This window comes from Bombus bifarius, unplaced genomic scaffold (assembly GCF_011952205.1).
Source record: "Bombus bifarius isolate JDL3187 unplaced genomic scaffold, Bbif_JDL3187 scf7180000008022, whole genome shotgun sequence".
Taxonomy (NCBI): Eukaryota; Metazoa; Arthropoda; class Insecta; order Hymenoptera; family Apidae; genus Bombus; species Bombus bifarius.
The window spans coordinates 294,465-308,166 of NW_022884395.1; the positions used below are offsets into that span (position 1 = coordinate 294,465).

The 13,702-nt window shown below is 37.5% G+C and overlaps 1 protein-coding gene across 4 annotated transcripts in view; it reads right to left on the minus strand.

Annotated features, from left to right (window-relative positions):
* LOC117207110 overlaps positions 1–13,702 on the minus strand; it is a 48,298-nt gene that overhangs the window by 11,378 nt on the left and 23,218 nt on the right. For 2 of the 4 annotated variants that reach the window (XM_033446995.1, XM_033446993.1), the window contains exons 2-10: positions 6,981–7,258; positions 6,781–6,857; positions 4,272–4,485; positions 2,810–2,944; positions 2,626–2,655; positions 1,452–1,533; positions 1,151–1,345; positions 655–789; positions 183–423 (exon numbers count right to left, since the gene is read on the minus strand). In XM_033446995.1, the coding sequence (XP_033302886.1) occupies positions 183–423; positions 655–789; positions 1,151–1,345; positions 1,452–1,533; positions 2,626–2,655; positions 2,810–2,944; positions 4,272–4,485; positions 6,781–6,857; positions 6,981–7,057 (1,186 nt within the window). In that variant the 5' untranslated portion in view covers positions 7,058–7,258. Of the gene's footprint in view, positions 1–182; positions 424–654; positions 796–1,150; positions 1,346–1,451; positions 1,534–2,625; positions 2,656–2,809; positions 2,945–4,271; positions 4,486–6,780; positions 6,858–6,980; positions 7,259–13,702 lie in introns of all 4 variants that reach the window. The other 2 variants (XM_033446992.1, XM_033446994.1) reach the window with 1 other exon arrangement.

Consider the following 13,702-nt stretch of genomic DNA (forward strand, 5'->3'; position numbering starts at 1 on the left):
CGAATAGAGAATATCTTGGTGATATACATATACAACGGTTGTTGGTGCAATTAAGTTAATAAAAATGCTTGGTTAACGATAACAAAGTTTTGATCCTGTGTTATAATCATCGTACAAAAAGATCGATCACTCGTGATATGAGGCTATATCGCGTTCGTTCTTTTCATCAAAATGATACTTGCCGCTGTTTCTGTGCCTCTGCTTCATATCCACGTACTGATCCTCGAAGATCAAAGGCAGAGAGTGAAGATCTCCGTCCAATTCCGGACAGTGCACTGGGAGCGGAGGCAACGAGGACAGATATCGCGATCTTCTTGCCGCTTCGCTCACCGCTTGATACGACTGGTAGTTCGCATCGTAACAGCCCCATGCGGATGACCTAGGGTTTTCTAGCACGAAGAAACCTTCCGTAAAACGTTTCACCTATGAATTTGCGACCAAAGATGTTAATTTAAATAAAGTGGTACTTTCTTAAAATATTTGAAACGAAGTTTCGTTTAATTAATTGATATCGTTGGATCGTAAAAGGCCACAAATTCGTTCGTCGTAATTCTATGATGTACTTGTCTCGTGTCTTTGAAATAAAGTAATTAGTCTAAAAGAGAACACCTAGAAGCTGCGGGGAATGTTAAGGCAATAAAACGAGCGTTTTACCCTTAGCTGATGATGGATCTTCGCAAGATGCTGATGAACAGCCTCGCGTCCGGAGAATGCTTCCAGAAAATGTTGCCAGAGAACGATATTTTGTGCGCAGAGTTGAGCGACATCAGTCTCCTCCGTGTCCATCATCTGTAACTACAGCACAACCACTATCTTCCACAGAGAAGTCACAGAAAACAAAAAGAAAAATATTACATGTGTAAGTTAATTTGGTGTCTTCCAGTTCGTTATTTATATAATTTATCATATATAAGTTATTTATATTACCTTAGATAATATCAACATTGTTATTTACCTAGTATCTTAGTTCTATTCATAAAGATATAAAGCACAAAGGTCCGCGATTTAATTGTAGCAAGTAATTGAAATAATTTTACTGACTAACTCTATGTTCCATAAATAAAAGTCGAATTTTGTCAAAAGCGACTTGGAATAATTTACATGCGTAGAACAAAGAATTTTGTAAGAAAACCTGAGAAGCAGTACCGACCTTGGTAATCTCTTTGTGCGTGTTCTGAGCAAGCTCGAGCGCTCTTTGCTGGCAAGAAGGTAGCAGACGGGCTAAATCAGCTAAGTTGTTGAGCAAAGATTCCCTCGCGGCCAGAAGTAACCTGATTACTTCCTGTTGAACTAATTTCGCGTGTTGTATCCTCGTGGCTGAACCAACGCACCTCGTTGTTGTTTCCTGCAATAGTTACGAATATCTTGTTGCAAGCATTCTTTTCATCTTTCTTTCTGTAGCAGCTAAACTATCAATTAAAAATTTTAATGAAACTCGTGCATGAACTCACGATATTTCCTAACTGAGCATTGTTGTCCCCGTTTGTTGCAGTCTGTTTAAATTGTAGCCACGGTTTCCCTCCACGCGGCGCGCTGCAAGCATATTACTCGGTTAATTACCCTGTCGCGATGTTAAATTAAAACGCAATCGAACTCGCATTGTCACTACGAACGGAATACAATTTTTTGATTGAAACGATTAGGAGGTCGGACATGATTTAATTTAAATTCGTGAATTGGTTATGCATTTAATTTTTCACTGTGTGGATTTTTATTGTTCTCACAATTTGGCCACTTGGAATTTGATATGAAATTTTGAAATTTAAAATTACGATAGTTCGCTATTATTCTATCACTATTTTGTTATTATTTTATTATTCTTCTACTATTATTCCGGGTATAATAAATTATTTTATTAATAGTCATAATAGGATATTTGATATTTCATAGTCTTTAATCTTCGACTATAAATTATTAGCTAATTAAACGATAAATGTGCTTTTCCATAAAAATCTGAAAAAAAAGAATGTTTCCACTATAATAATGCTGGGAACATGTGTGTGGAATAATTCATAAGAATATTTTTCCCACAGTCATTAAAAAGGATTCTGTACTCAAAGAATTAATTAATTCAGAAATAATATTCCTTTGATACTTTATTACAGTATACGTTCAATTCGAGTACAAAAAGGTCTCCCTGTTACAGTCTCTCGTGCAATTTAATGAGCAAAGAAAACACCATTTTAAAAATTTCTTTCTTGTAGCCACTAATTGGCTTTGTAATATGAAATAATCACGTTACAATATATAAACATATGTAAAACATAAAATTAACTTAAAAGCATAAACATTTATATATAAATATAACATGTAAATATTTCAAATATAATAGACAATTTAAACAATGTAAAATAAACAATATATAAAAGTAATAATCAAAGCTCGTTTAACAATATATTCTTCAATAATTAATAACTTTTCTCCTTCCTCGGTTCATGTCCAATCTTTATTAATCTTAAAACATCAGAAATCATCAAAGTAGACAATTGAAAATAAAAAGAAATAAACTTGATCAAAAGAGAGAAAACTCGAAGAAAAATCGTTGTTCGCCTTAAAAGTACTGTGTCCATAAATTTGTCAGTTTCGTTGTAAAAAAATAAAAGAAACACGAAATTTCAAACTTACCAGCTCTGGACATAATGAAGTATGCTCTTCCTACGTGCAACACGGTACAACGAAATCAGCGTTCGTGAGCAGAAAAGAGAAATTTCCATCGTTAACAATCGTGTACGTACGTAAATAAAAATATTTTGTAATCATATTATGAGAAAGGAATATGAAAAGAGAAAATATTCAACTTGTTACCGACTTGATGTAAGGTTGATGAAGGGCCACGAGGCAGGCGTGAATCGTGATGGAGACGGCGGCAAGATGAAAGTAGTCGAAGAGCACCGGCAAATGATAGTGAAGCCCCTTCGTGGGCGCGAAGTTCAGCTGCAACGCCCTACAAAGCAAAAAGCAAACGAAGCTCGTCAAACCTTCAAGGTAGAACATGAAAGCGTACGCGGCCAAGGTTATCGATCTCTCCATCTATTAGGTCTGTGGGGAAGTTCTGCTTTCTTGTCGTGTACTTTTGCCTAGGCATAATGGGCGGAAGAAATTTATGGAAGTTGTAGAGGTCGGTGTTCCTTCAACAACTAAGCATTACGTCTTTTCCTCGTGCATTATATTCAAACCATGTTACGGAAATTGTAATGTGATTTTAACAACTGCCTACTTCGAATTACAAAATTTCCTGTAATTAAATGTTCAATTTTTTTAGAAGAATTTCTGTCGCTTTCTGGGAAACATATGGGAAATACTCTTTTGGTCTTTATTACTTTCTTTCTCACAAAGACTGGTCTTCGTCAAATTTATTGTTTATTTATTATTTATTATATTTATTTATTATTTATTAGTTTAACGTAAATTCATTAATTTGAACATTTGTCTCAAAACATATAGGACATTCGTAATTTCTATGCTTGTTCCTATACATAAATGTAATTTAATATTCTAATCATACGTATTCTAGCAGTAGAATGAAGAAAATAATGCTGACCAATATGGCTTCTCAGAGACCAAAACGAAATTAGATTTCATTATAATAATGGTCATGACAAGTTTACGGTTGTGACTTACGTTTAATTAGCGCGACTTGGTGTTTCAAATGCATTGTCTCGGTGCAGGGTGCACACGAAGAAAATGTAATTAATTAATATTACCAACATTTTACATTTTATTCTTGTAAATACAAAATGTTAACAATGCTCGTCATCTACGTGTGACAGATATTCCTGTAATTAAGTATTTATATCTTGAAAAAGAAATATCTTTAAACTTAAGCGTTCATATCACATCCCTTTGCGCTTCAACTGAATAGAACACGATACCAAAAATTAATCACCTATTTTTAAAATACTTTGTATATACGCATAGCGTTATTACATAAGATTTTTCTTTTGGTTTCTTTAACGTGTTATACAACTTCGCTATACGTATAATATATCTTAGTATATAGCGTAGACGCAGCTTAAGAGTCTACAAATCAACTTCAAACGTAACTACTCCTTCTCTTCGCTGTCTTCGTTACGTTACAAACACCAGACTCTCACGATTCTCGTATAGCAAGTCGCATGTAGCAATCCTACGAAACCGCAATATCGTTTCTTTTCGCGAGCGACGTTCAAACGATCGTCGCGGTCAGCGAACGTATCACTACCGTCTACCAAATGACAGTGGTACAGCGAGATGATAGTACGTTTCGAGATACACCAAGACGATTATCTTACCTAGACGACACGCAGGCCATGTTTCCTGGTTGCGTCGGCTCGCTGAACCATAGCTCGACGCCGAGATTGAAGTGGGTGCGGGAGAGAACCTCCTCGATCTTGTGACTGTGCACCAGCACGTGAGCTCGGAATAAGACCGAGGTGCCGAGTGTCACCTCTTCGTTTCTGTAGAGGATCTGAAAGCGCTTGCTGGTCCCAGGCGCCTCCAACGAGTCTAGAACAATGATCGTATGGTTGAAGTTTCTTCTGCATCTACACATCGGATAAAGTACCGCAAAGTACTTACGTATTTGCAATTCTTAACTTTCATGGTATCATTGGACTAGTGGGAGCAGTAAAAATTTAGGGTTGAACTTTTAATTTAATTTTATTTTTACTCGCCTCTGTTGCGGAGAATGTAAAATACAAAATCAAATTAAATACTCTGCGTTCATGGTACCGTTGGGCTTATTGGGCACCGTAATAATTTTCACCTGGATCGCTCAATTTTCGAATTTCTAATTCAATTTCATCTCCATCGCGGAGCATATAAAATACAAAATAAAATTCAATACGCTAAATTTCAGTAATCGGACATACGTTACTATTATTTGTAACCTAACGATATTATTCGAGGATTAAAATACTCGTCGATTAAAAAGTAGTCATTCACTATTTAACGTTGGAACGTTTTATAACAGATTGTTTAAATCTGGTTCAGTGTATGGCCGCGCGTCTAATTTTCCAAATCGAAATTCCGATTGCCTGTCAGACTTGAGAGACGCTCGTTTCGCGTTCAACGTCTCGTGGTTTTCTTTCTTTCATTCGTTTTCACGGGATAGAAGAGAGAAGCTCGAGTTTCGATGCACAATGAAGGGTGGCAACGCGATACAAGCGATTCAGGGAACTTTCTAACGCTATCGAGTGCAAGCTAGGTTTGAACTAGTTGGAAATTCTAGTCGCAGCCGTTGTCTAACTCGACGGGGTGAACTCGAGCGAGTTTTCTACCGCCATCGGTGCCACAGAAGTTTCTGCCTCCACGGGGAAAGTTCTTTGATTCGCCGGACACGCGTTGTCGCGGCAAAGGGCTGGTAATTTCTGGAAACTCGGTTACCATTTGCTTCTTTTCTTTCGTTCTTTCAAGTAGAAAGAAAGATGGCCAGGAGATTGTTAGTTTGGTTAGAGGATATGGGTGCGTGGGTGACGTTAACGAAGCGCGTGGATGTCACAGTTGACGATTATTTGAATGAAATGTTGTTCTAGTGTTATATAGAGCTTGTTATTGAAGTATTCGGCCACGTTTTAAGTACGACAAAAAATTCCATTTATCCGATCTTGTTGGGAAACCTCGCCCATTATTCTCACTATCTACTATTGTTTGCTCACACGATAGCAGCTCATATTCAGATGAGTGAATTCAATCGGCAAAAGTTCAATTAATCGGGTATTAACTAAAATTTCGTTCTGATAAATAGAATTCTGCTGTGCGGTAGAACCTCGTTTGTCCGAACAGGACGAAGGACAGCTTCTTTCGTATTAGTTCAATCATATTAGAATTTAAATACTTATTTCGAGCAAAAACAAATGATCGCTTATATTAATATATTCCTTATGGGAGTCAGTGTTTATGCTTTTATATTACGAAATATTCGATTGTTCGCGGTAGATCGCGTCAACGAGAGTGGTAAATTCTCGTTACGATTCGATAATCGATGCCACGAATTGGTCAATCCCCTATTTCATTTAGAATAATAGAGGTGGTTGATTGATTATAACATCGAAGTAACAGGTTATAATATATACTTTATTCCAACAACTTTGTGAATATAAAGAGTTACGCGTCGTGCGTATAGACGTATTCTGAAAGACGTGTAAATAGTAAGTTACAATTGATGACTGATCGATGAACGAAAACCAGTCAAGACATTGATTGATCAACGGATGAAAAACCAGTCAAAAGATGTTGACTGATCTAAGGCAGATAAACCAGTGAAGTTCGGTTACGATGCTGTCGCGGAGGCAAAACTATTGCTGGGTGTTGGTGGCACCACCACCATGAGAAAAACCCGACCTTCTCATTTCTTACCTGATGGAGCAATAATCTTAAAGAACGTCTCCACTTGAATATATTTTATAACAATTAAGGGAACTAACGGTAAGATACAAATGCTTAGTTTTATGACAGTTCCTTAGGATTAGTGCGATCCGGCTAATTATATTTGCATAGCCAGTAGCCGCTTCGATCGAGGGATGGATCCTGGTTTACGTAAAGAGTCACCGGACGTAACACGAAATTACCTTCGATCGTACTTAGGATGATAAGGCCTGAGCATTAACTTGTTCGTACAAACGCGATTCTACCGTCTACTACATTTAAAACGACCAAACGATAATGGAAGAAGTTTAGGAGAACTTATTTTTCATAAACATTTACACACTGATTTGTAATATTTTAAACCTAAGCTTATCCGAATCTGCAACGCTATCGAAAATTCGTGAAGAATCACTGAAATGCAAAAGAAGTACTCACGGTTGCGTAACTGGTTAACCTCCACCTTGACAGGCAGTTTGGGCGACACTCTGAGGGCAGTTCGTATCTGGTAATACCTGGGAAATTGGAAATCGTCGATAAGCTTAGAGGCGATGGCGATAGGTAAGCCGTTGCAAATTACGCAAGCCAGCCGTCGCGCACACATTCCGTCCACGAGGATGGCTGGAGAATCCGCTTACCCACGCTGGAACAGGTCGACATTGTAGAACTTGCAGAGCTCGAGGGAGAACTCGAGAGTGGCCTGTAGATCGCTCATCTCGATCGCGACGCCAACCTAACCACCACCCCTCCTCTCTCTTTCTCCCTTCGTCGTTCGAAGCAGCCCTTTAATCGAACGAAGACCAGCTTCGTCTGTCGCGACGACTTACGAGGGATGAAGATTGTCGTTTAGGGCCTGGCCGAGGTTCCCGGCTCGATCCTGCCATCCTGTCCGCAAATTTTCAACGTCGAAGGCACCCTACGAATAAAAAAGAACGGAATCTTTCGATTTACGAGACAATTGATCAGCCGCCTCGAGCAACCAGCCCCTTCGAATCGTTGAATCGTCCAGAAGGTGCTTGAACCGTTCAGCCGCGTATTGAAGTGGATAAAGGTGTATTGTATGTGATTTACGTGGAGGGAGATGAGTCTTTCCTGTCTTCCTCTTTCCGTCTCTCTTTCTCCCTCTCTCTTACTCTCTGGTTCCTGGCAAATATTGAACTTACGAAAAGTATTTGTATTTTTTTATTGATCTTTTGATATTTTATATTACTGTTAAGTATTAACTTATTATAAATAATCAGCCATGTCACTGCGCCACGCCAGAAAAATTACTGAAAATTCTCAACGCGAGAATTGATTGTAATTTTAATAAATAAATAAATAAAAAGAAATGTTACTGTTATATACAGAACATTCTCTACGCGAGTACCCCGAATGGAGGCAAACTTTTCGTAAACTCCCTCTATTTCTTGGCAAATATTAAATCAACGAAAGGTTCTGGCATTTTTTGATTCATTTTCTGCATTTTACAGATACGTTGGTGTCGATAATTTCAATACAACGAGAACGCTTTTCCAACATCGTTTCTTTCTTTGTACCGATATTCCTACGCAAGAAACGTACGAAAACGTATGATAAAAATAACAAGTACGAATGCACAATATGATAAATAATCGGGTGTCTTGTTTTACATGAAACGCTCCTTCTAACAGAACAACTCTGAAATGATAGCAATTTTTCATTCGACCAATGTATAGTTCGAATGTTTTGATTTTCAGAATTCTTTGACTCGTCGTGACAATACGTATATATCTACAAAATATCTGTATATTCTATCGGAGAAAAAATTATTTCCAAATTCGCTAAATCATGGACTACGCCTGGAAGGCAGGAAAAAACTTTCAGCGTGTGTTTCTTCACGAGAGAGGAGAGCGGGAACGGGAATTTCTCTGTTTGCCCTGATTTGCTTCCCCGTTGGAAACGGCAAGCTAACGAAGTTTGGCCTCGAAATTCGCGAATGCTTTGCAATCGAGTCTTCCGGAAAGGAGGTTGACCACCCCCGCACACCTTCGAGTGACTTCTAATTGTAGCGACGACGAAACGATTCGAGTTTAAAGTGGATTTAATTAGAGCCGAGTTCGAGAGTCAAGTGGAAATTAACGTCTGCCGGTTTGCAAGTCCGCTCAGTGATTTAGCCCGCTGTAATTGCTGTTGCTTTTTAACTTCCCAACATTGTTACGCGGTATTCATGCCTCGAATACTATAAATTTTCACAAATTGCTCGAGTAATTTATGGCAAACTAGAATTTCCTACGAATATTTATAATTACATGTCGGGTTAAGGTTGGAATTTTGGGCGTTCGATGAACCTTCGCTCAAATTTACCATCGCGATTATAGCTGATATTTATTGGTACAAATGTGGCCACTACAAAAGGCTATAAGGGCATGTTGATGACAACGAATTCAGGTTCGATAACGAATCCACGGTCAACGGGATGACGAATGCGATGTGATACACGTATGACTCCATGTACAAGTCAAACTTATCTGCATGAACTGACCTGCAGTCCAAGTGGAACCTCTCCTTGTTTTTAAGGAGAGCTATATAATTATTCCATACCTCTGTCAGGTATCTCTGTCAAGTCCCTCTCGTGACCGTGGCTACGTTCAGTGACCCGTTATGTCACTTCGAGCCCAAGCCCATCGTCATAAAATCGGATTAGAACATTAAAACTATTTATTACTTAGTTTTATTACTTAAGCGTAGCTATAGTAAAAGTCTGCACTAGGGTATTGGGATTTTTCCCAAAATTCCAAAAGGGAAGCCCCGATGTCCTTTCATCTCCGACATACATATAACGAACGATGTTCTGAGCATTAAAAATTTGAAAGAGAATCTAGGTTTTTGGGCTATAGTACAAAAGAAGAATAATTATATAAATTCTGAAACAAGTGCAACAGATATTAAAGAACAGAAAGAAGCAAGTTCAAACTCCTTTGAAAACTCCCAGCATGATTTATTGTATTTGTTGCAAAACTGAACAAATTTTAATTATTACAAGAAGATATAGTGAGATATTACTGTTTGTCCATCAAACGAGGTTGTTCGAAGTATCAAATTCCTATTTATTTAGATGGAATCGCATATTTTGCGCATACGTTTCCATGACTTGGAAAAATATAACGTTTTTCTTACAACCATAGATACACAATGGTGTTTAAAAAAAAAAGTAGAAGTAATTCTTTATACTGAAAAGTACAAATTCCTAATCCATCCTGAACTAATCGCTCTACTAAATCCTTATACATATATTCTGTATAATCTCCAGTATTAACAAAACTATCAACGCAGCTAACGCTAAATCGCATTGAAACCTGATCGAGTAAAACGGGGCTTACGATAATCCTGCAAATCTCTCAGCATTCGGCAATTAAATCGTTTCCCGGATTCGCAAAGAATTAACCGTGCGATACCGGTAATGTGTAAAAGCCAAACAATTCAAACGCAAGTCTTTGTATCGTATCCTGACGAAATGAAAGGGCTGTTCTGTTGACGATGCCAAAGTCTCAGCTTGCAGAGGGTTAGACCGTACGTACAAACGTTCAGCAGGTAGATTGGATGTCGCCGACACTGTAAACACTTCGTCGAATGTCTCTTTTGCAACATGTTCAAACCAATGCATGCTTCTGACGTGTTTTAAACGTTCGTGAGTTCCATTGAAACCGTGGAAAATTGTTGGCGAAGAGGAGGACTTGTTTTATAATTTCCATAATTCCTCGTTGAGACGGCCGATCAAACTTTAAACTTAATAACCTTCGTCAAGGGGTTGGCTAGCGTGATGGTTGATGGTTTAAGCAAAGCAACGATAACCGATCCGTATTGATCGAACGTCCACTTTATCTTAAGTGCTCGGATGCCTCGTGAATCTGGAGGAGCTGAAATATAACTTAAAATGATTTATCGAGCGTCAACGAGGAGACTTTCCTGGCTATTAAACTAGACAAAGTGAGAAACTTGTGGTTTATTTAGATAGTGTGCAGATGTATATTTAGATATTATATTTAGTATATTTAGTGTACCTAATATGCATATATTTTTATGCGTATTTAAAAGTAAAATGAAAGTTAGCTTAGACACTCTTTTCAAATGTGGCCTTCACTTTTTTAGGTTTAATATAATTCCTGAATTTCCAAACACTTTTTAATATCTCCAGTAATCGGACACACTCGATTCTTATGATGGAAATTTCCATTTTTACATTATTTACCATAAAATATTCTACTTTTAATATTTTTCCGATATTCAAATGTTGTATCTTAGGATGCACATTGGGCATGCAATATCGCGAGATACATTATGTAAAAAAGGAGGAGTTTCACCGAAATAAGAATATTTTCACTGATCAAAATGTATCGATGCTATTTATTCAGGATTTAAATCGCGTACGATTAAATTTCTGCATCGTTGTTTATTATTCGTTTGTGTCTCACTTGATATAAAAAATCATCAAACATTACTGCCACAAATTGCCAATTTGTTATTGCAAGAACTATCTTGTAATTGTCCCTCTAAAGGAATACGTATCTGTGTTAAATAAAATTGTTCGTCGTACAATAAAAATGATTAGAAAACTATTTACTTTAACTAAATAAATCGAAGATCCTATACGTTACGACCTAATACAACCCGAAATCCATCTCTTGCACCACTAACCAAAATCCCGTGCAGTGAACTTTGATCGCCAGGTCGATCTTCACTCGTGAACGCTTCGACAAGCCTCCCTCGTCCGATCCTCGTCGAATTCCCTGGCCCGCAAAAATGATTCATTCACGATAGTCTTTTGCACGCGTGCAAATGCATAGTGAAGAACCACGGGGGTTAAAACTGCCGACAAAGGAAGCTGACAGAAAACAAAAATTCCTCAGGCTGCCCTCGGCGACTGGACGCGCTCGCGCGTCCCACTGTCAAGGACGCGAAGGCCGCGTGCACACTTCCTCGAGCGAAGATCAACGACCTGGCTTACGCACGGGCAACCTAGGTGAGAGGGTGGAACGACCGAGGGTGGAAAAAATGGTGACACTCCGTGACAGACGGCAACGATTCTTTTCTTGATTACTCGCGCGAGCTAGCTCAGGTTACACGATTTCGTGATCTTATTTTGTTGGCTGTCAGACTGCGCTGCCAAGACGAACGTGTCTGCATGAACGTTTGTGAAATCAGTCTGTCGAAAGACGTTCGTTCGTTTTCGTTGTTCCAACGTTGGTCCGATGCTAACTTTAAGAACAATGTTGTAGGTGTCTATTATGATATTTAATGGAATCTCTCGGAGCAAAATTAGTACGCTAAATATATTAATAACGTGTAATTTGCTGTCATTTTAGACTATTTTAAGAGGCGAGTATAAAATGTTTAGCGCGAATGATTGAAAAATATGCGAGAGTGAGATCGATATTTTCGTAGAGGTTCTAATATTATACACGTGACCAAAAATATTTCAAAGCAACAACCAAGTCCTCAGAAGAAACTATTCATTAGATTATTATGGATAATTCGAGCGACTGTTGTTCGTTTCATTTCTTGACGTCAAATAACGTCTCTGGCGCCCCTTGCGATTCCCATGCCAAAACCTACAATGATGTGCCAGAGACGTCGCTTAACATTGAGGTGTTAAGAATCTTAATTCGTTTCGTGAGAATAGTTTAGTCTTAAGGTTGACTTAAAAGAAACGTAATCTCCTCTTCATCGGTCCATATTAAATTATTAATGAAACTTTCCAAAGAAATAATGAATATGCAAATTATAGTATTTTATACAATACTTGGTGGGTTAAGCAATTTTCTATGGAAATTCAATTTTGTTAATTATATCCTAAATAATACCAGCTTGTATAAAAATTTCCACTCTGTAGAAAATATTTTCTTGTTTACTGGTTGATATCATTAAAGTTAACGGTAGTATAAAACCTATAGATTTACACGGATAAAGTTGATGGTGTTGTACGGAAGGTAATGTAGTGGAGGGTACGATCGTGTAAAGTTTGGAGAATTTCAGGAGAGGGTTTTGTTATTGTGGGGTGTACGCGGAGCATTGCTTTAGCTTCTTCTGGTCGATCGTTTGAGGTGAATGTTGATAGAATTATTATGGGGAGATTATTTTTGTTTGATGATAATACGGAGGAGATGGAATATCGATTGTATGTTTAAAGACAAAAGATGTAAAGGTATATAGCGAGGTTAAAAAAGGAAAATTATGATTCGAGTAAATTTCTATGCAAACACATTGATCGAAAACTCGAAATTGATTCCTTTCGGGCGATATTTCGTTGAAATCCAACAACGAGAAAATTGAACCGAGAGATAGAATTATAAAATCGTGGCAAGAGATTGTAAAAATTCAGATCCATTCTCCGAGGTAACTTTTCTAAAGGGTATTGTATGTTCGTCTGTCCCAGAAGGGTCGAAGGTACAAGTCAGATGGCGGAAGTTTTAAAGAGAGTTCGAAACTCACCCGGATATGTCTTTTCCCATTCATTTTTCCCTGCTAAACGCAATTCGAAGTTTCAAACAACAAATACGTGACGTGGTAAGAAAGCTGCGAGCGGAAGTTTCAGCGATAGTTTACGACGATACTTTTGCGAGACAGTTTCGCTTCCGTAAAAATTTATCTAGCTCTATTTTTACACTAGAACATTGAAAATTTTATAGACCGATATTGAGAATTCGTCCTTCGTACTTATTCGAGAATTGCATTATCGCTCCTTTCATTCCTGTTTCTTTCTTTGATTGATTCATCATTGATATATCAAAAATCTTCTAAATTATCCTTTATGTAGGAGAAATTGGTATTTAATTAGGAACCAGCAGTGAAAAATTTGTTATAATATAAAATGAGATCGTAAAAATGTGGAAACATTAGGAAGAAAAGAAAAATCTGTGAATAATAGTTTGAAATGTATGAAATACCGAATGCCACACGAAATTATATCACTGAAACTTATTACTATTATTATATTATTATACAGGGTGGTTGGTAACTGGTGGTACAAGCGGAAAGGGGGTGATTCTACGCGAAAAAAGAAGTCGAAAATATAGAATAAAAATTTTTCGTTTGAGGCTTTGTTTTCGAGAAAATCGACTTTGAATTTACGCTCGGTACGTCTCGTTATAACGAATTTCACTGTAGATTGTTGCCTCGATGGAAAAATTAAAAAAAAAAATTTATTGTATATTTTCGACGTCTTCTTTCGCATAGAATCACCCCCTTCCGCTTGTACCACCAGTTACCAACCACCCTGTATACGTTATATACGTTATATATTATTATTACTACTATATCTAGTATTATATATCAATGTAATACTAGAACATTTTCATCATCGACATTAATGACACGATTGTTGCCAATTTAATCAAATTGT